General features: G+C 49.2%; 1 protein-coding gene across 3 annotated transcripts in view; it reads left to right on the top strand.

The window, feature by feature from the left end:
- LOC134957226 (cytochrome P450 4A4-like) overlaps positions 1–21,336 on the top strand; it is a 96,344-nt gene extending 75,008 nt beyond the window's left edge. The window contains exons 12-13 of one of the 3 annotated variants that reach the window (XR_010186528.1): positions 17,613–20,078; positions 20,607–21,336. Coding sequence is in view for 1 of the 3 variants with exons in the window: in XM_063938929.1 (XP_063794999.1) it covers positions 17,613–17,796 (184 nt within the window). In the remaining 2 variants the exon portion in view is untranslated. Of the gene's footprint in view, positions 1–17,612 lie in introns of all 3 variants that reach the window. The other 2 variants (XR_010186529.1, XM_063938929.1) reach the window with 2 other exon arrangements.
- Positions 21,337–22,058: the final 722 nt, after the last annotated feature.

Below are 22,058 nucleotides of genomic sequence, written 5' to 3'. Positions count from 1 at the left end.
ATCGCGGAATGGCTTACCCCAATTGGACTCTCCTGTGGATTTGTGGCATCGGACAACGTACAGCAATATTGTGTGTGCATTAAATATGGGCAAATTCCAGCACGTCCCATGTTTTGCACATACCTTGAATTTGGTGGTGCAGAATTTTTTAAAAAACGACAGGGGCGTGCAAGAGATGCTGTCGGTGGCCAGAAGAATTGCGGGACACTTTCGGCGTACAGGCACCACGTACAGAAGACTGGAGCACCACCAAAAACTACTGAACCTGCCCTGCCATCATCTGAAGCAAGAAGTGGTAACGAGGTGGAATTCAACCCTCTATATGCTTCAGAGGTTGGAGGAGCAGCAAAAGGCCATTCAAGCCTATACAATTGAGCACGATATAGGAGGTGGAATGCACCTGTCTCAAGCGCAGTGGAGAATGATTTCAACGTTGTGCAAGGTTCTGATGCCCTTTGAACTTGCCACACGTGAAGTCAGTTCAGACACTGCCAGCCTGAGTCAGGTCATTCCCCTCATCAGGCTTTTGCAGAAGAAGCTGGAGACATTGAAGGAGCAGCTAACACGGAGCGATTCCGCTAGGCATGTGGGACTTGTGGATGGAGCCCTTAATTCGCTTAACAAGGATTCACGGGTGGTCAATCTGTTGAAATCAGAGCACTACATTTTGGCCACCGTGCTCGATCCTAGATTTAAAGCCTACCTTGGATCTCTCTTTCCGGCAGACACAAGTCTGCTGGGGTTGAAAGACCTGCTGGTGAGAAAATTGTCAAGTCAAGCGGAACGCGACCTGTAAACATCTCCTCCTTCACATTCTCCCGCAACTGGGGGTGCGAGGAAAAGGCTCAGAATTCCGAGCCCACCCGCTGGCGGTGATGCAGGGCAGTCTGGAGCGACTGCTGATGCTGACATCTGGTCCGGACTGAAGGACCTGACAACGATTACGGACATGTCGTCTACTGTCACTGCATATGATTCTCTCAACATTGAAAGAATGGTGGAGGATTATATGAGTGACCGCATCCAAGTAGGCACGTCACACAGTCCGTACTTATACTGGCAGGAAAAAGAGGCAATTTGGAGGCCCTTGCACAAACTGGCTTTATTCTACCTAAGTTGCCCTCCCACAAGTGTGTACTCCGAAAGAGTGTTTAGTGCCGCCGCTCACCTTGTCAGCAATCGGCGTACGAGGTTACATCCAGAAAATGTGGAGAAGATGATGTTCATTAAAATGAATTATAATCAATTCCTCCGCGGAGACATTGACCAGCAGCAATTGCCTCCACAAAGTACACAGGGAGCTGAGATGGTGGATTCCAGTGGGGACGAATTGATAATCTGTGAGGAGGGGGATGTACACGGTGATATATCGGAGGATGATGATGAGGTGGACATCTTGCCTCTGTAGAGCCAGTTTGTGCAAGGAGAGATTAATTGCTTCTTTTTTGGGGGGGGTCCAAACCAACCCGTCATATCAGTCACAGTCGTGTGGCAGACCCTGTCACTGAAATGATGGGTTGGTTAAAGTGTGCATGTCCTGTTTATACAACATAAGGGTGGGTGGGAGGGCCCAAGGACAATTCCATCTTGCACCTCTTTTTTCTTTTATTTTTCTTTGCGTCATGTGCTGTTTGGGGAGGGTTTTTTGGAAGGGCCATCCTGCGTGACACTGCAGTGCCACTCCTAGATGGGCCCGGTGTTTGTGTCGGCCACTAGGGTCGCTTATCTTACTCACACAGTCAGCTACCTCATTGCGCCTCTTTTTTTCTTTGCGTCATGTGCTGTTTGGGGAGGGTTTTTTGGAAGGGACATCCTGCGTGACACTGCAGTGCCACTCCTAGATGGGCCCGGTGTTTGTGTCGGCCACTAGGGTCGCTTATCTTACTCACACAGTCAGCTACCTCATTGCGCCTCTTTTTTTCTTTGCGTCATGTGCTGTTTGGGGAGGGTTTTTTGGAAGGGCCATCCTGCGTGACACTGCAGTGCCACTCCTAGATGGGCCCGGTGTTTGTGTCGGCCACTAGGGTCGCTTATCTTACTCACACAGTCAGCTACCTCATTGCGCCTCTTTTTTTCTTTGCGTCATGTGCTGTTTGGGGAGGGTTTTTTGGAAGGGACATCCTGCGTGACACTGCAGTGCCACTCCTAGATGGGCCCGGTGTTTGTGTCGGCCACTAGGGTCGCTTATCTTACTCACACAGTCAGCTACCTCATTGCGCCTCTTTTTTTCTTTGCGTCATGTGCTGTTTGGGGAGGGTTTTTTGGAAGGGACATCCTGCGTGACACTGCAGTGCCACTCCTAGATGGGCCCGGTGTTTGTGTCGGCCACTAGGGTCGCTTATCTTACTCACACAGTCAGCTACCTCATTGCGCCTCTTTTTTTCTTTGCGTCATGTGCTGTTTGGGGAGGGTTTTTTGGAAGGGCCATCCTGCGTGACACTGCAGTGCCACTCCTAGATGGGCCCGGTGTTTGTGTCGGCCACTAGGGTCGCTTATCTTACTCACACAGTCAGCTACCTCATTGCGCCTCTTTTTTTCTTTGCGTCATGTGCTGTTTGGGGATGGTTTTTTGGAAGGGACATCCTGCGTGACACTGCAGTGCCACTCCTAGATGGGCCCGGTGTTTGTGTCGGCCACAAGGGTCGCTTATCTTACTCACACAGTCAGCTACCTCATTGCGCCTCTTTTTTTCTTTGCGTCATGTGCTGTTTGGGGAGGGTTTTTTGGAAGGGACATCCTGCGTGACACTGCAGTGACACTCCTAGATGGGCCCGGTGTTTGTGTCGGCCACTAGGGTCGCTTATCTTACTCACACAGTCAGCTACCTCATTGCGCCTCTTTTTTTCTTTGCGTCATGTGCTGTTTGGGGAGGGTTTTTTGGAAGGGACATCCTGCGTGACACTGCAGTGCCACTCCTAGATGGGCCCGGTGTTTGTGTCGGCCACTAGGGTCGCTAATCTTACTCGCACAGCTACCTCATTGCGCCTCTTTTTTTCTTTGCGTCATGTGCTGTTTGGGGAGGGTTTTTTGGAAGGGACATCCTGCGTGACACTGCAGTGCCACTCCTAGATGGGCCCGATGTTTGTGTCGGCCACTAGGGTCGCTTATCTTACTCACACAGCGACCTCGGTGCAAATTTTAGGACTAAAAATAATATTGTGAGGTGTGAGGTATTCAGAATAGACTGAAAATGAGTGTAAATTATGGTTTTTGAGGTTAATAATACTTTGGGATCAAAATGACCCCCAAATTCTATGATTTAAGCTGTTTTTTAGGGTTTTTTGAAAAAAACACCCGAATCCAAAACACACCCGAATCCGACAAAAAAAATTCGGTGAGGTTTTGCCAAAACGCGGTCGAACCCAAAACACGGCCGCGGAACCGAACCCAAAACCAAAACACAAAACCCGAAAAATTTCAGGCGCTCATCTCTAGTTTACACGGTAATCCCACATGGTGAAAAGACTTATTGGTAGAACATGGTGGTTATGATTAGTGTTCACTCTAGAAGAGAAATCGGGCATGGTGCCGGACTCCGGGCGCATATGTGCGCGCGTGCCCGAAACGGAGGTGTGGCCACGCAAATTAGGGGGCGTGGCCCTGCCTACGTCATTTTAGTGGGCGGTGCGGCCCACAGACGCTACTATAGAGGGCATCTGTGGCCGGCGACGTCACTTTTGGGGGCGTGCCCAGCACCTCTGTCGGTGCTGGGCTTCCCCCAGCTCTCTCCCAATGCGTGAATGGATGCCGCGCGCATGTGCACAGCATCTTTACACGCTGGGAGGGCAGGAAGCGGGCGGCTGTTCTAGCAGGGCGCCGCAAAAGGGGCAGGGCGGATTTTGCCTGCTAAGAAACGGGCTGGGCGCGGTGCCCTGATAAAACAGCCTAGAGTGAACACTAATGATGTCTCCCACGCTGAGATTTTGCTGAATATGCTTGAAGTAGTTTTGACTTGTAACTTTTTTTTGTTTGCTAATAAGATTTATTTACAGTCTACTGGTTGTGCTATGGGGTCCTCAGTGGCCCCGAGCTATGCGTATACATACATGTTCAAGGTTGAACAATCATTGTTCTTTGATGATCCAATAATCTCGTCCAACATCTTTTTTTACACTAGGTTTATAGACGATTTATTGTTGATTTGATTGGGTTCACAATCTAGCTTTACAGACCTTATCTCTAATCATAACTTGTCTAATTCCCTGGTCAAATTAACCTTTGAGATGGATCAGCATATGATTAAATTCTTGTATGTTAAACTTATTAGAAGTCAAGACAGCATTATTACTACACTGTATACAAAAACTACAGACAGCAACACATTGTTGCATTACCAAAGTTCAATGCACAAATATTGGAAAGCTGCTCAATTAGATGTAATATCACTCAGGTGCTAAAAGGGAGGGGTAATTCAGTGTAAGAAAAAACAATTTGTGTTCCCTAATGCACACTGAGTGAGTAATAATACTACATAATAATCAGATAATACGGAGATCTTAGTTGCGTATATCTGCAGATATAGGGTTAAGCCCCCAGGCCTATCGACAAGGCTTCTCAGTCACTGGGGGTCCCTAATACTAGGTATGGGTCCGGGGTGCAGGACCCCATATTGCCGGCACAGGTCGGCTACCCCAGGTCAGCACACAGGTGAAAATTAATGAGGGTTAATAAGAAGCACAGAAGTGCTATGTAAGTGGTGTGATTTAAAATACAAAAATATATACAAACTGATAGGGAAAATCATGAGTGTTAATAAAGTGTTAGGGTGTGCCGACCTGAAGCCGCCCAGCCATACCAACACAGTTGTCAGCCCACCCATATTAAAAAGAGTCTGCCTTATTCTCAAATGGTCCGGATTAGGAGAATCAATAACAATCTGGACTTGGCATCAGAACAGATTGATGAATTAATTGGTAAATTTCTCCAACGTGGCTATTTTTTAAAAGATTTAATTAGTGCAAAAGAAAAGGCAATGACTCTCAATAGATCCTCATCGTTACACAAACAAGTATCAAGACAGAGTAAAAACAAATTTCATTGGGTTAACAAACACAACACATCTTCACCCAGGATTAATGCCACTTCAAAAAAATGATGTCCGGTTATCTCTTCAGATCCAGAAATAGGCATTTCAGATCTAACCAGAGGCGTAGCTAGGGTTTTCGGAGCCCAGGGCAAGATGGAAACACCCCCCCCCCCCAAAAAAAAAGAAAAAACGCCAAAAGAAAAATGTGCTGTGGGAAATGGGCGTGACCACACACCATAAGGGGTGTGGTCACACAACAGAAGGGGTGTGGCCACTGAAAATGGCCCACAGTGCCAGTTACATGTCCCACAGTGCCAGTTACATGTCCCACAGTGCCAGTTACATGTCCCACAGTGCCAGTTACATGCCCCACAGTGCCAGATACATGCTCCACAGTGCCAGATACAATGCCCCACAGTGCCAGTTACATTGCCCCACAGTGCCAGATACATTGCCCCACAGTGCCAGTTACATGTCCTACAGTGCTAGATACATGCCCCACAGTGCCAGTCACATTGCCCCACAGTGCCAGTTACATTGCCCCACAGTGCCAGATACATGCTCCACAGTGCCAGATACAATGCCCCACAGTGCCAGTTACATGTCCCACAGTGCCAGATACATGCCCCACAGTGCCAGATACATGCCCCACAGTGCCAGTTACATTGCCCCACAGTGCCAGTTACATGCCCCACAGTGCCAGTTACATGTCCCACAGTGCCAGATACATGCCCCACAGTGCCAGTTACATTGCCCCACAGTGCCAGATACATTCCCCACAGTGCCAGTTACATGTCCCACAGTGCCAGATACAATGCCCCACAGTGCCAGTTACAATGCCCCACAGTGCCAGTTACATGTCCCACAGTGCCAGATACATTCCCCACAGTGCCAGTTACATGTCCCACAGTGCCAGATACATTCCCCACAGTGCCAGATACATGCCCCACAGTGCCAGATACATGCCCCACAGTGCCAGATACATGCCCCACAGTGCCAGTTACATTGCCCCACAGTGCCAGATACATGCCCCACAGTGCCAGTTACATGTCCCACAGTGCCAGATACAATGCCCCACAGTGCCAGATACAATGCCCCACAGTGCCAGTTACATTGCCCCACAGTGCCAGATACATTCCCCACAGTGCCAGTTACATGTCCCACAGTGCCAGATACAATGCCCCACAGTGCCAGATACAATGCCCCACAGTGCCAGATACATGCCCCACAGTGCCAGATACATGCCACACAGTGCCAGATACATGCCCCACAGTGCCAGTTACATGTCCCACAGTGCCAGATACAATGCCCCACAGTGCCAGATACAATGCCCCACAGTGCCAGATACATGCCCCACAGTGCCAGTTACATTGCCCCACAGTGCCAGATACATTCCCCACAGTGCCAGTTACATGTCCCACAGTGCCAGATACAATGCCCCACAGTGCCAGATACATGCCCCACAGTGCCAGATACATGCCCCACAGTGCCAGTTACAATGCCCCACAGTGCCAGTTACATGTCCCACAGTGCCAGATACATTCCCCACAGTGCCAGTTACATGCCCCACAGTGCCAGATACATGCCCCACAGTGCCAGATACATGCCCCACAGTGCCAGTTACAATGCCCCACAGTGCCAGTTACATGTCCCACAGTGCCAGATACATTCCCCACAGTGCCAGTTACATGTCCCACAGTGCCAGATACATTCCCCACAGTGCCAGATACATTCCCCACAGTGCCAGATACATGCCCCACAGTGCCAGATACATGCCCCACAGTGCCAGTTACATTGCCCCACAGTGCCAGATACATTCCCCACAGTGCCAGTTACATGCCCCACAGTGCCAGTTACATGTCCCACAGTGCCAGATACATGCCCCACAGTGCCAGTTACATTGCCCCACAGTGCCAGTTACATTGCCCCACTGTGCCAGATACATGCTCCACAGTGGCAGTTACATTGCCCCACAGTGCCAGATACATGCCCCACAGTGCCAGATACATGCCCCACAGTGCCAGATACATGCCCCACAGTGCCAGATACAATGCCCCACTGTGCTCTCCCCCCCCGGTCACTCACCGCTTGTGGCTCCGGCTCTGGCTCGCCTCTGATATGTGAGGGAAGGAGAGCGCAGCGCCTCTCCTTCCCCTCACCGCTCCAGGTCTCCGGCCGGCGGCGGCTGTGTGGCGCCGGTTCGCTAGCCAATCAGAGCTCGCGGACCGGCAGCCAATCAGGAGCCGGTCTGCAAGCTCTGATTGGCTAATGCCACCGAAGACCGGACACACGCAGTGCTGCTAGTGCTGGCAGCGGCGGTGAGGGGAGGGAGAGATACTGCGCTCTCCTCCCCTCACATTTCGGTGTGATGGGGGCGAGTGGGGCATGATGCCCTGGCCGCCGCTGGCGCCATCCTCTCCTGGGACTGCCAAGGCGACCAGGGCACGTGCCCCACTCACCCTACCCTAGTTACGCCTCTGGATCTAACACTTACGCCATGTTATTCACGATCTAAAAATCTTAGAGATCTGCTGGTAAAAGCCGATATCTCATATACTGACACGACCACTAAACAACATTTTATGTATAAAGCCTGTAAGGGTTGCTGTAAATGTTCATGTACGACATGTAATTTCATGTGAGCTGGGGACACCGTCTGTCATCCGCATTTAGGGACTAGGTCCAACATTAACCACCATCTGACTGACATGTGAGAGCATTCGCGTCATTTACCAACTTGTCTGCCCATGCGGCCTTTCATATAGAGGCAAAACACAACGTAAATGTAAGGAACGCATGACTGTACATCGATCCTCAATACGGTTGGCTCTTGCGAGTGGGGTCAGCGATCAGCCTGTGGCCCGCCACTTTATTTCAGCAAGACATCCCCTAAATAGCCTCAGATATAGGATGATTGATCACATCCCCATCAATAAGAGAGGGGGGGATGGTAATTTACTATTGTTGAGAAGTGAAGCAGAATGGATCCACAGTCTGGATGTTATAAGCCCCCGGAGTCTCAATGATCTTAATTCATTCACTAGGTTTTTTTTACATAATTTTTGTAGTTGTTCCTAATAATCAGATCTCCTATCCGGTTATAAGTGTGGATTTATACGTAACGATAATTGAGGCATGTACTAAGGAAATATTGGAGTAGTGCAATGCTCATAATTTGCTGTTTGTATTCCTGATGTTACATCGTACACGTTTCTGCTTTCTCGGCTCTCCTCGTGATGTGTTGCAATGATTGTGTGCTGTAACGATACATACGATTATTTCTACACTGAGCGATTGAGCAGAAGAATCCTATGATTGTACAGAATGTGTCTATTGATTGTTCTGCTACTATGTTCAAACTAGTTCCAGGTACCTGATCAATTGCCTCCTGTTCTTCTTTTTTACATGTATCTGCTTCAGCGTGTGCTTGCTGGGTTACCTGTAAACATCACTGACGTGCATCGTGGGTATGCGTGATGACGTCACCAGCCTGCGCCAGAATCTCGGGCCGGGATTCCCGCGCCTGGGAAGGCAGCCAATCTCTGTCTGCTTGGGTGATATGTGGAGGGGATATAAGGTAAGAATCACTGTGTCACAACTGAGGGCCTGAGCTGACGGGAGGCAGCCTCAGTTGTAGGGGCTGAGATGTACCGGAACCTGGGAGGTTGTATCAGACCCCTGGACATGTAAGTAACATGAATAATAACTGCCCGAAGGCGTGACCACGACAACTTGGATAAAAGTCAATGATGTTTATTATGACAACTCCGCAACACAGCAGCAGTAAAAGAAAACGTAAAAGTCAGCAAAGAATAAATACAGTTCCTGGGTACTACAGGATGGCAGGAGCCACAGGGCACTGGTAGTGTGAGATAGTTCTTATGATCTTCTAGATGGAAAGTCCTTACCAGGCCCGACTGTAGCAATGGAGATAACCCAGGATTGTACCAGCTGGTGTTCCAGGAAAAGCTGGGTTGCTGAAGATAAAACGGCTGCTGTGGATACTGGCTGGAACCAGACTGTTGTTAGCACGGAGTGGATACTGGCTGGAACCAGTTAAATAATAAATGAACTTGGGAGCGATGAAATATGAACTGAAATGTAGAACTTGAGAGCGGAGAAATAATAATACCGGTGGAGAGTGGTAAAGTGTAGAAAGGACACCGGCCCTTTAAGAGAAGCTGTACTCTGCTGGAAGCTGGGCTGGAAGCAGGTAATGTTGTAGCTGGAAACAGATGAATCCACAATGGATTGGAGAGTCAGGCTACACCGCAGGTGGAATGCTGGTGCGGGTCTCTATGGTGGAAGTCTTGAGACAGGAGCTGGAACCTGGAAGACAATCACAGGAGAGAGACAAACAGGAACTAGGTTTGACAACCAAAGCACTGACGCCTTCCTTGCTCAGGCACAGTGTATTTATACCTGCAGCAAGGAAGGGATTGGCTAGGCAATTATGCAGATTAACAATACTGACAACAGATTGGAGGAAATGATCAGCTGACAGAATCCAAGATGGCTGCGCCCATGCAGACACTTGGAGGGAAGTTTGGTTTGTAATCCATGTGGTAATGAAAACAGTAATGGCGGCGCCGGCCACTGGAGACAGGAGACGCCAGGCTGACAAGTGCACATCCAACCACGCGGACACAGCGGAGGCCGCGGCTGACGTAATCGCCACTCTGACACTCTGCATGCAGAAGCTCAGGGACGGCGGCGGAGGCCGCGGGAGACGCCATGCCAGATGTAATAAGGCGTTACTGTGACAGCGTCTCAGAGAGACAGGAGAGGATGCAGGAATGTGATCATTAGGATAACAGATGGGATCCGGTCCTGGAGCGCTGAGCCAGCCTTAGGAGGCATCTGATGGGTAAGAAATGGCGTCCAGATACCCGGATCGTGACAGCACCCCCCCCTTTAGGAGTGGCCCCAGGACACTTCTTTGGCTTTTGAGGAAACTTGGAATGGAATCTCCGGACCAAGGCAGGAGCATGGACATCAGAAGCATTGGTCCATGAACGTTCCTCAGGGCCGTAACCCTTCCAGTCAATAAGATACTGTAGTTGACCGTAACGGTGACGTGAGTCCAGAACCTTGGCTACTTCATACTCAACGCCTCGTTGAGTTTGGACTTTCGGAGTTGGAGGAAGTGAGGAATGAAACCGATTCAAGATCAGCGGTTTCAACAGGGAAACATGGAATGTCCTGGGTATTTTTAAGAAGGGAGGCAACTGAAGTCTGTAAGCAACAGGATTGATGACTTGTTCAATCTTGAAAGGACCGATATAGCGAGGTGCAAACTTCATACTGGGAACTCTTAACCTCAAATTCTTCGTGGATAACCATACCCGATCACCCACCTTGAGAGCAGGAACTGCTCGACGCTTCTTATCCGCAAACTTCTTGTACCTGAACGATGCCTTGAGCAGAGCTGATCGTACGCTCTGCCAGATATTGGCAAACTGATGCAAGGTGATATCCACTGCGGGAACAGAAGTTGCTGGAAGCGGTTGGAACTCAGGGACTTTAGGGTGGAATCCAAAGTTAGTGAAGAATGGTGTTGAAGCAGATGAAGAATGATACTGGTTGTTATGACAGAACTCGGCCCAGGGAAGTAATTGAACCCAGTCATCTTGAGAGGAGGACACATAGATGCGGAGGAAGGCCTCCAAGTCCTGATTCACCCTCTCGGTTTGACTATTGGTCTGAGGATGGTAAGCCGTGGAAAACTTTAGCTTGACTTGAAGGACTTGACATAAACTTCGCCAGAATTTGGCTGTGAATTGAACTCCTCGATCTGAGATAATTTCTTCAGGAAGACCGTGGAGTCGGAAGATCTCTTGTATGAATACTTGAGCCAACTTGGTAGCTGACAGAAGACCGGTGAGAGGAATGAAGTGTGCCATCTTGGTGAACCGGTCAACTACCACCCAGATGGTATTGAACTTGTTGCTCATGGGTAAATCTGTAATAAAATCCATCGACAAATGGGTCCAAGGTCGACGGGGAACAGATAGTGGAACCAGTTGCCCCGCAGGCGACTGGCGGGATACCTTATGTTGAGCACACTTTGGGCAAGATGCAATAAACTCCAGGACGTCCTTTTTCAGAGTTGGCCACCAATAGGACCTAGAGATAAACTCCAGGGTTTTTTGGATACCTGTATGTCCGGCAAAACGGGAAGCATGGGCCCAATGCATGAGCTTCTTCCTTAGCATCGGTTTCACAAAACTTTTCCCTGATGGGGGCGTAGAGTCCATCCCTACCGTGGAGAATGCCAACGGATTTATAATAGGATGCTTGTCTGAAGACTCTGACTCATTTTCTTGCTCCCATGAGCGGGAAAGGGCATCGGCCTTGCGATTCTGAGAGCCCGGACAGAACTGGAGTTTAAAGTCGAACCTGGAAAAGAAAAGTGCCCATCTGGCCTGACGAGGGTTGAGACATTGTGCGCCTTTCAGATATAAAAGGTTCTTGTGGTCTGTAAGTATGGTGATTGAATGAGAAGCTCCCTCCAACAGATACCTCCACTCTTCTAGAGCGAGCTTGATGGCTAGCAACTCCTGGTCGCCAATGGCATAGTTGCGCTCAGCTGGGGAGAACTTCCGGGAGAAGAAACTGCAAGGGTGTAAATGGCCATCTTTAGCCCTCTGAGATAACACCGCTCCTACTCCAACGGAGGAGGCATCCACCTCTAAGATGAAAGGAGAGTCGATGTCAGGCTGTTTCAGAACAGGCGCAGAGATGAACCTTTGTTTTAAAAGATGAAATGCTTGCATGGCTTCTTCAGACCACTTGGATGGGTTAGCACCCTTCTTAGTGAAAGCAGTAATAGGCGCCACAATGGTGGAAAAGTCTCGTATAAACTTTCGGTAATAGTTGGCGAACCCCAAGAACCTCTGGACTCCTTTGAGGGTTAAGGGTATCGGCCAATTTTGGATTGCTTGTAGTTTCTCAGGATCCATCTCTAGTCCGGAACCGGACACAATGTACCCTAGAAACGGAATGGACTTGACTTCAAAGACGCATTTCTCTAATTTGCAATAGAGATGATTGACACGGAGACGGGACAGAACCTCTTTAACCCAAAAACGATGTTCCTCTAAATCGTTGGCAAAAATGAGGATATCGTCTAGATAGACCACGACATGACGGTATAGAATGTCTCTGAAGATCTCATTGACAAAATGCTGGAAGACAGCTGGAGCATTACTCAATCCGAAGGGCATGACGAGGTACTCATAATGTCCGTCACGGGTGTTAAAGGCGGTCTTCCACTCGTCACCCTCACGGATCCGGATGAGATTGTATGCACCTCTCAAGTCCAGCTTTGTAAAGATGGTAGCTCCGCTAACTCTGTCAAAGAGCTCAGTAATCAGGGGTAAAGGATAACGGTTCTTGATGGTAATGTCGTTCAAACCTCTGTAGTCGATGCACGGCCGCAGACCATCATCTTTCTTTTTTACAAAAAAGAAGCCTGCGCCGGCTGGGGAAGAAGAAGGTCGAATGAACCCCTTTGCTAGGTTCTCTTTAATGTATTCCTCCATAGAATGCGTCTCAGGCAGAGACAATGGATAAGTTCGGCCTCGAGGTGGAACCTTCCCTGGAACGAGATCAATCGGGCAGTCCCATTCTCTATGAGGAGGAAGGATATCAGCAGAAGCTTTACTGAACACATCCGTGAAATCTTGATATGGAGGAGGTGGAACATCAGACGACCTGGGGGAGGAAGAACAGACAGGCAATACTTTAAACAAACATGTCCCAGCACAGGAGGAACCCCATGCCAGGATTTGCGTAGTCGTCCAATCAATTGTAGGATTGTGAAGACGGAGCCATGGAAGGCCCAGGACCACAGGATGTGTGGCTCTTGGAATCACTAAAAAAGAAACAAGTTCGGAATGAAGAACTCCCACTCTCAGACGAACTGGTAGAGTCCTTAAAGAAATAACTGCATCAAAAATTTTGCTGCCATCCACGGCAGTTAAAGAAATGGACGAAGGAAGTCTCTCGGTGGGTAGGGACCACCGTTTAACATAGGCTTCGGTAATAAAGTTCCCAGCTGCTCCGGAATCAAGGAGGGCAATGACGTTCTGATAACGTTGAGCAACTTGAAGCGAGACTGGGAGATTACAATCTTGAGGAGATGGAGAGGAGATCATTACTCCTAGCCGGCCCTCTCCTTGGCGAGCTAGGATTTGGAGTTTCCCGGACGTTTGGGACAGGCATTAATGGTGTGAGACGGAGCTGCACAATAGAGACAGAGAGACTCGGAGAGACGTCTTCGGCGCTCAGCAGGAGTTAAACGAGAACGGCCAAGTTGCATGGGCTCATCTTTAGATGGTGACAGTTGACGAGGAGGAGGAGCAGAAGATTTTGGAGCAGATGATCTTCCACGCTCAGTTGCTCTCTCTCTGAAACGTAAATCAACTTTCGTGCAGAGTGAGATTAGCTCATCTAACTTAGAAGGTAAGTCTCTGGTAGCTAACTCATCTTTAATACGCTCAGATAAGCCATGCCAGAATGCAGCATACAGGGCCTCGTCGTTCCATGCCAGTTTGGATGCCAGGATCTGGAACTGTATCAGATATTGTCCTACAGTACGTGACCCCTGGCGTAAAAGGAGAATCTCGGATGAAGCTGAGGTTACCCGGCCTGGCTCGTCGAAGATGCGCCTGAATGTTGACACGAAGGCAGTGTAGGAAGATAGCAGGGTGTCGGACCTCTCCCATAACGGTGATGCCCAATCAAGGGCTGAGCCACTGAGAAGAGAAATAATGTAGGCAATTTTTGTACGGTCACTGGGAAAATTGCCAGGTTGTAGCTCAAACTGAATCTCACACTGGTTGAGAAATCCCCTGCAGAATCTTGGAGATCCGTCAAATTTTGCTGGCGTTGGAAGATGAAGACGTGGAGCAGAAATGGGTAAGGTGGGTGGGGTTATAGCTGGAGTCACTGTGGTTGACGCACCAGACGCGCCTGATCCACGGAGAGTTGTCTGAATCCCATCCAGCCGAGTAGAGAAATCCTGGAGACAGCGGATGATGTGGCCCTGTGCAGCCTCCTGATGTTCTAGTCGGGCTGCCAGTTCTTGCATCGGCCTGGCCGCTTGATCCTGGTCTCCGGCTGGATTCATTAGGTCAGTGCTTACTGTCACAACTGAGGGCCTGAGCTGACGGGAGGCAGCCTCAGTTGTAGGGGCTGAGATGTACCGGAACCTGGGAGGTTGTATCAGACCCCTGGACATGTAAGTAACATGAATAATAACTGCCCGAAGGCGTGACCACGACAACTTGGATAAAAGTCAATGATGTTTATTATGACAACTCCGTAACACAGCAGCAAATAAGAAAACATAAAAGTCAGCAAAGAATAAATACAGTTCCTGGGTACTACAGGATGTCAGGAGCCACAGGGCACTGGTAGTGTGAGATAGTTCTTATAATCTTCTAGATGGAAAGTCCTTACCAGGCCCGACTGTAGCAATGGAGATAACCCAGGATTGTACCAGCTGGTGTTCCAGGAAAAGCTGGGTTGCTGAAGATAAAACGGCTGCTGTGGATACTGGCTGGAACCAGACTGTTGTTAGCACGGAGTGGATACTGGCTGGAACCAGTTAAATAATAAATGAACTTGGGAGCGATGAAATATGAACTGAAATGTAGAACTTGAGAGCGGAGAAATAATAATACCGGTGGAGAGTGGTAAAGTGTAGAAAGGACACCGGCCCTTTAAGAGAAGCTGTACTCTGCTGGAAGCTGGGCTGGAAGCAGGTAATGTTGTAGCTGGAAACAGATGAATCCACAATGGATTGGAGAGTCAGGCTACACCGCAGGTGGAATGCTGGTGCGGGTCTCTATGGTGGAAGTCTTGAGACAGGAGCTGGAACCTGGAAGACAATCACAGGAGAGAGACAAACAGGAACTAGGTTTGACAACCAAAGCACTGACGCCTTCCTTGCTCAGGCACAGTGTATTTATACCTGCAGCAAGGAAGGGATTGGCTAGGCAATTATGCAGATTAACAATACTGACAACAGATTGGAGGAAATGATCAGCTGACAGAATCCAAGATGGCTGCGCCCATGCAGACACTTGGAGGGAAGTTTGGTTTGTAATCCATGTGGTAATGAAAACAGTAATGGCGGCGCCGGCCACTGGAGACAGGAGACGCCAGGCTGACAAGTGCACATCCAACCACGCGGACACAGCGGAGGCCGCGGCTGACGTAATCGCCACTCTGACACTCTGCATGCAGAAGCTCAGGGACGGCGGCGGAGGCCGCGGGAGACGCCATGCCAGATGTAATAAGGCGTTACTGTGACAGCGTCTCAGAGAGACAGGAGAGGATGCAGGAATGTGAACATTAGGATAACAGATGGGATCCGGTCCTGGAGCGCTGAGCCAGCCTTAGGAGGCATCTGATGGGTAAGAAATGGCGTCCAGATACCCGGATCGTGACACACTGGTTTTTGTATATTCCCTGAAGACAGACTTATTACAGTTTGAAACGTTGAAAGAATTTCTCTCGTGTCTCCGTCTCTTTGACAATTGGTTGTGACTTGAGTGCCGCATCAGTACCTACCTCCATTTATCACCTATGAGGACACCAAACCAAGCTAAGGTATTTATGTGGAGTGTCGGGACATTTTTGCTATATATATATATATATATATATTATCCAAGAAACGAAACAGCACACTGGCTAGGGTTAACAAAATACCAACGGTCGTGGTGCAGGGTCCAGCAAAGATAAACATTGACACTCACTTTCCAGAGTGTGGTTGAAACGGCTGTCGGGCCGCTGTCTGTATTACTTTGCTACTGATGAACTGAATAAATCCTCTCCTGCTAATACGTCAGTGCTGATCCTGCATCTTTTCAAAACTACATTGGAAAGTGAGTGTCAATATAAATATATATATATATATATATTATATATACATACACAGCAACAGTTCCCGGCACTTCCTCCTATTAGACAGCAAAGAATTACTTGCTCCGATGCCCTCCTAGGTATACTGGCACCATGTATAGTGTAGAATATGAGGCGGCACTCAGGAGACGTTAAGATTAAGGTGAAAATATCTTTCACCTTGATCTTAATGTCTCCTGAGTGCCGCCTCATATTCTACACTATATATACTGTGTGTGTGTGTATGTGTGTGAAAAAAATAAATAAATATATATATATATATATATATATATATATATATATATATATATATATATAATACAGGTTGAGTCTCCCTTATCCAAAATGCTTGGGACCAGAGGTATTTTGGATATGGGATTTTTCCGTATTTTGGAATAATTGCATACCATAATGAGATATCATGGCAATGGGATCTAAATCTAAGCACAGAATGCATTTATGTTACATATACACCTTATACACACAGCCTGAAGGTCATTTTAGCCAATATTTTTTATAACTTTGTGCATTAAACAAAGTGTGTGTACATTCACACAATTCATTTATGTTTCATATACACCTTATACACACAGCCTGAAGGACATTTAATACAATATTTTTAATAACTTTGTGCATTAAACAAAGTGTGTCTACATTCACACAATTCATTTATGTTTCATATACACCTTATACACACAGCCTGAAGGACATTTAATACAATATTTTTAATACCTTTGTGTATTAAACAACGTTTGTGTACATTGGGCCATCAGAAAACAAAGGTTTCACTATCTCACTCTCACTCAAAAAAGTCCGTATTTCGGAATATTTTGTATTTCGGAATATTTGGATATGGGATACTCAACCTGTAATACAAATGAACAAAGAAAATATAAAAAAAATGACAATTGCGTCACGCGGTAGTGCAGACTTATTCTAATTACACTGCACAATAGTACCCCTCATTACGCCGCCCCATGGGAATGAGGAGGGAGGGTGAGAGAGTAATCAGGCTGATGCTGGTTAGTGAGGTCTCCACTCTCCTCCTCTGGCTGGGCTTGCAGTGACAGTGCAGTGCCTTGTAGCCCTGCCCCCTTTTTGACTTCACCTCCGGCTGCACTGTGGCTGATGAAAGACTTGGGGGTCTGAGGTAACTTGCCCCCCAGTGATCCCTTTTAATCTGCCTCCCCCTGACACCTCCTCCCCCTGCGATTGCAATTGAAAGGAGACGGATGCACTTCAATGATAAACTGAAAGTAAACTACAGCCCTTGCAAGGGCTGCTGGGAACTGTAGTTTATGTTCAGTTTCTTCTCTGCAATGCGCCCAGCTCCTTGCAGTGAAGAAACTGAACATAAACTACAGTTCCCAGCAGCCCTTGCAAGGGCTGTAGTTTACTTTCAGTTTATGCCTTGCAGTGCATTCGGCTCCTTGCAGCCGCAGGGGGAGGGGGGGGTTGGGGGGTTTAAGTGACTGTCCTGGCACCCCCAGCACCCAGCTCACATACCCCGCTAGCCCTCCCCCCCATAGTGCCCCCATAGTACATCTCCCCCTATGTCTGTGTAAATGTATTTCTTGCACAAAGCGTCCAGAACGGCAAAATATGTTTTTCATCTGAAAACCTCACTGTAATATCCCTTATATAATGCTATAAACTCTTTGTTTCTCACACCCAGGAACTGCATAGGACAGAACTTTGCCATGAATGAGTTGAAAGTCGCCATCGCTCTGACGTTACAGCGCTTCCAGTTACACCCGGACCCGGAGAACGAGCCACTGAAACTGGCTCAGCTAATCTTACGCTCTGTGAATGGGATCCACCTGAATCTGAAGAGAATAGAGAGGGGGGAAAGTCTGTAATTGGAGATCATTCCTGGGGGGTAATTGAGAGTTGATCGTACCAGCAAATTTGTTAGCAATTGGGTAAAACCATGGCCCTCATCCGAGTTGTTCGCTCGTTCTTTTTCATCGCATCGCAGTGAAAATCCGCTTAGTACGCATGCGCAATGTTCGCACTGCGACTGCGCCAAGTAACTTTACTATGAAGAAAGTATTTTTACTCACGGCTTTTTCTTCGCTCCGGCGATCGTAATGTGATTGACAGGAAATGGGTGTTACTGGGCGGAAACACGGCGTTTCAGGGGCGTGTGGCTGAAAACGCTACCGTTTCCGGAAAAAACGCAGGAGTGGCCGGGGAAACGGTGGGAGTGCCTGGGCGAACGCTGGGTGTGTTTGTGACGTCAACCAGGAACGACAAGCACTGAACTGATCGCACAGGCAGAGTAAGTCTGGAGCTACTCTGAAACTGCTAAGTAGTTAGTAATCGCAATATTGCGAATACATCGGTCGCAATTTTAAGAAGCTAAGATTCACTCCCAGTAGGCGGCGGCTTAGCGTGTGTAACTCTGCTAAATTCGCCTTGCGACCGATCAACTCGGAATGAGGGCCCATGTGCACTGCAGGGGGAGGCAGATGTAACATGTGCAGAGAGAGTTAGATTTGGGTGGGTTATAGTGTTTCTGGGCAGGGTAAATACTGGCTGCTTTATTTTTATACTGCAATTTAGAGTTCAGTTTGACCACACCCCACCCAAATCTAACTCTCTCTGCACATGTTACATCTACCCCACCTGCAGTGCACACAGTTTTGCCCAACTGCTGACAAATTTGCTGCTACGATCAGATCTGAATTGCCCCTTAGTCTGCTCTGATCCATGTGAGTCGGCACAGCTGCTAGTGATAAGTAATGATACAATGTCGGCAATCTGCTCTGATCCATGTGAGCCGGCACAGCTGCTGGTGATAAGTAATGATACAATATCGGCAATCTGCTCTGATCCATGTGAGCCGGCACAGCTGCTGGTGATAAGTAATGATACAATGTCGGCAATCTGCTCTGATCCATGTGAGCCGGCACAGCTGCTAGTAATAAGTAATGATACAATGCGGCAATCTGCTCTGATCCATGTGAGTCGGCACAGCTGCTAGTAATAAGTAATGATACAATTTCGGCAATCTGCTCTGATCCATGTGAGCCGGCACAGCTGCTGGTGATAAGTAATCATACAATATCGGCAATCTGCTCTGATCCATGTGAGTCGGCACAGCTGCTAGTAATAAGTAATGATACAATGTCGGCAATCTGATACTGAAACACATGTAATTAGAATTAATCTTCTTATTCATGAAATGATGACGCAATACATAGCGCCGTCACTAGGGTTGGAGACACCTGGTGTGCCAAAGTAGCCCGAATGTGTGCGAACAAAAAGGGAAATGGCCTCACAGGAATGGGGTCCCTTTTCCTGCCATTATTCCCGACCCTTCCCTGTCAGCTCACTGGGCCCCGTAGGTAGGATACACGCTGATGGGGAGACTGCGGCTGGGCCCTCTAGGTAGGATACACGCTGATGTGGAGACAGCGACTGGGCCCGTAGGTAGGATACACGCTGATGGGGAGACTGCGCTGGGCCCCGTAGGTAGGATACACACGCTGATGGGGAGACTGCAGCTGGGCCCCGTAGGTAGGATACACGCTGATGGGGAGACTGCGGCTGGCCCCCGTAGGTAGGGTACACGCTGATGGGGAGACTGGACTGGGCCCCGAAGGTAGGATACACGCTGATGTGGAGACTGCGGATGGGCCCCGTAGGTAGGATATACACGCTGATGTGGAGACTGCGGATGGGCCCCGTAGATAGGATATACACGCTGATGTGGAGACTGCGGATGGGCCCCGTAGGTAGGATATACACACTGATGTGGAGACTGCAGATGGGCCCCGTAGGTAGGATATACACGCTGATGTGGAGACTGCGGATGGGCCCCGTAGGTAGGATATACACACTGATGTGGAGACTGCAGATGGGCCCCGTAGGTAGGATATACACGCTGATGTGGAGACTGCGGATGGGCCCCGTAGGTAGGATATACACGCTGATGGGGAGACTGCGGCTGGGCCCTGTAGGTAGGGTACACACTGATGTGGAGACAGCGACTGGGCCCTGTAGGTAGGATACACACGCTGATGTGGAGACTGCGGCTGGGCCCCGTAGGTAAGGTACACACGCTGATGTGGAGACTGCAGCTGGGCCCCGTAGGCAGGATACACTCTGATGGGGAGACTGCAGCTTGGCCCCATAGGTAGGATACACACGCTGATGGGGAGATTGCGGCTGGGTCTCGTAGGTAGGATACATGTTGATGGGGAGACTGCGGCTGGGCCCCGTAGGTAGGGTACATGCTGATGTGGAGACTGTGGCTGGGCCCCATAAGTAGGATACATGCTGATGGGGAGACTGCAGCTGGGCCCCGTAGGTAAGATACACGCTGATGGGGAGACTGTGACTGGGCCCCATAGGTAGAATACACACGCTGATGTGGAGACTGCGGCTGGGCCCCGTAGGTAGGATACACACGCTGATGTGGAGACTACGGCAGGGCCCCATAGGTAGGATACACGCTGATGGGGAGACTGCGGCTGGGCCCCGTAGGTAGGATACACACTGATGGGGAGACTGCAGCTGGGCCCCGTAGGTAGGATACACATGCTGATGGGGAGACTGCAGCTGGGCCCCGTAGGTAGGATACACATGCTGATGTGGAGACTGCGGCTGGGCCACGTAGGTAGGATACACACGCTGATGTGTAGACTGCGACTGGGCCCCGTAGGTAGGATACACACGCTGATGTGGAGACTGCAGCTGGGCCCTGTAGGTAGGATATACGCTGATGTGGAGACTGTGGCTGGGCCCTGTAGGTAGGATACACATGCTGATGAGGAGACTGCGGCTGGGCCCTGTAGGTAGGGTACACGCTGATGTGGAGACTGCGGCTGGGCCCCGTAGGTAGGATACACGCTGATGTGGAGACTGCGGCTGGGCCCTGTAGGTAGGGTACACGCTGATGGGGAGACTGCGGCTGGGCCCTGTAGGTAGGATATACGCTGATGTGGAGACTGCGGCTGGGCCCTGTAGGTAGGATACACACGCTGATGGGGAGACTGCGGCTGGGCCCCGTAGGTAGGATACACACTGATGGGGAGACTGTGGCTGGGCCCCGTAGGTAGGATACACGCTGATGGGGAGACTGCGGCTGGGCCCTGTAGGTAGGATACACACGCTGATGGGGAGACTGCGGCTGGGCCCTGTAGGTAGGGTACACGCTGATGAGGTGACTGCGGCTGGGACACACTGTGACTGGTGCTTCTGTGCACCTTTATTGTTCCCTGCTATGATGGACTGTATTCTGGGACCACACTGAGGCAGGAGGTGCGATGCCTCCACTATGCAGGATACGTGGACACACTAATGACACAATTTCCGTTACTATCTGGTTTCCTAAACATGTATATTGTGGTCCGACCATGTCAATAATTGTTTATTAAAATTAAATAAATCACTTTCTGTGTTGTTATTACTGTTCAGTAATCAGGACAAGCGTTTAGCTCTACATCGCATCACTGGCGCAAGGTTGAGATTTGCGCATAGCGTGAAAGAGCTCATGTACGCCTGTTTTCATTTTGCAGGACAGAATTCTGTGCAGGAAGCCCCCGGCATACACAAACATGGAGGCTATGCGACAATTAGTTATCCCCGTCCTCCTGCTGTCATTGGCTCACAGGAATCCTTGGGCTGGACAAGACTATATAGAATAGAGGCCGGGCCTTTCTGTGGTGTCAGAGGATGGCGGTGCTGTACGGCTCCTGCTGCACCGGTTCCCCTTCCTATTGTTGGGGTTCCTTTGGAATAAATAGGAGTTGGACCACGGCCATACAGGGGTCCATGGGGTTAGCGAAAGTCTTCTCTAGGGTGGGTTCCGTATGGATCACGTTACCAATTTTATGTTCCCATTGTTACAAGGGGTCCTAAAGCTTGAAGGCCACCTCGGTGCGGACATCTGTCTGCCATCTGCAGATACACCACCGCCTAGTCATGGCATATAATTGCCCTCTATTATCAGTGTTGTAACATTTTATAGAAACCGAGGCACTGGGAGGTAGATGTAAAAGGAGGCATTAGCGACACACCACATCTTCCCTTTTAATGATTGTCCCTTTAGAACAGGGGTGTCAAACACAAGGCCCGCGGGCCAAATCCGGCCCGCCAGACCTCGTCTGATGGC

The sequence above is a fragment of the Pseudophryne corroboree genome, chromosome 9 (genome assembly GCF_028390025.1).
Source record: "Pseudophryne corroboree isolate aPseCor3 chromosome 9, aPseCor3.hap2, whole genome shotgun sequence".
In the NCBI taxonomy this organism is placed as follows: domain Eukaryota; kingdom Metazoa; phylum Chordata; class Amphibia; order Anura; family Myobatrachidae; genus Pseudophryne; species Pseudophryne corroboree.
The sequence above is the reverse complement of the archived record's forward strand: the minus strand, read 5'-3'. Positions and strand labels throughout refer to the sequence as shown.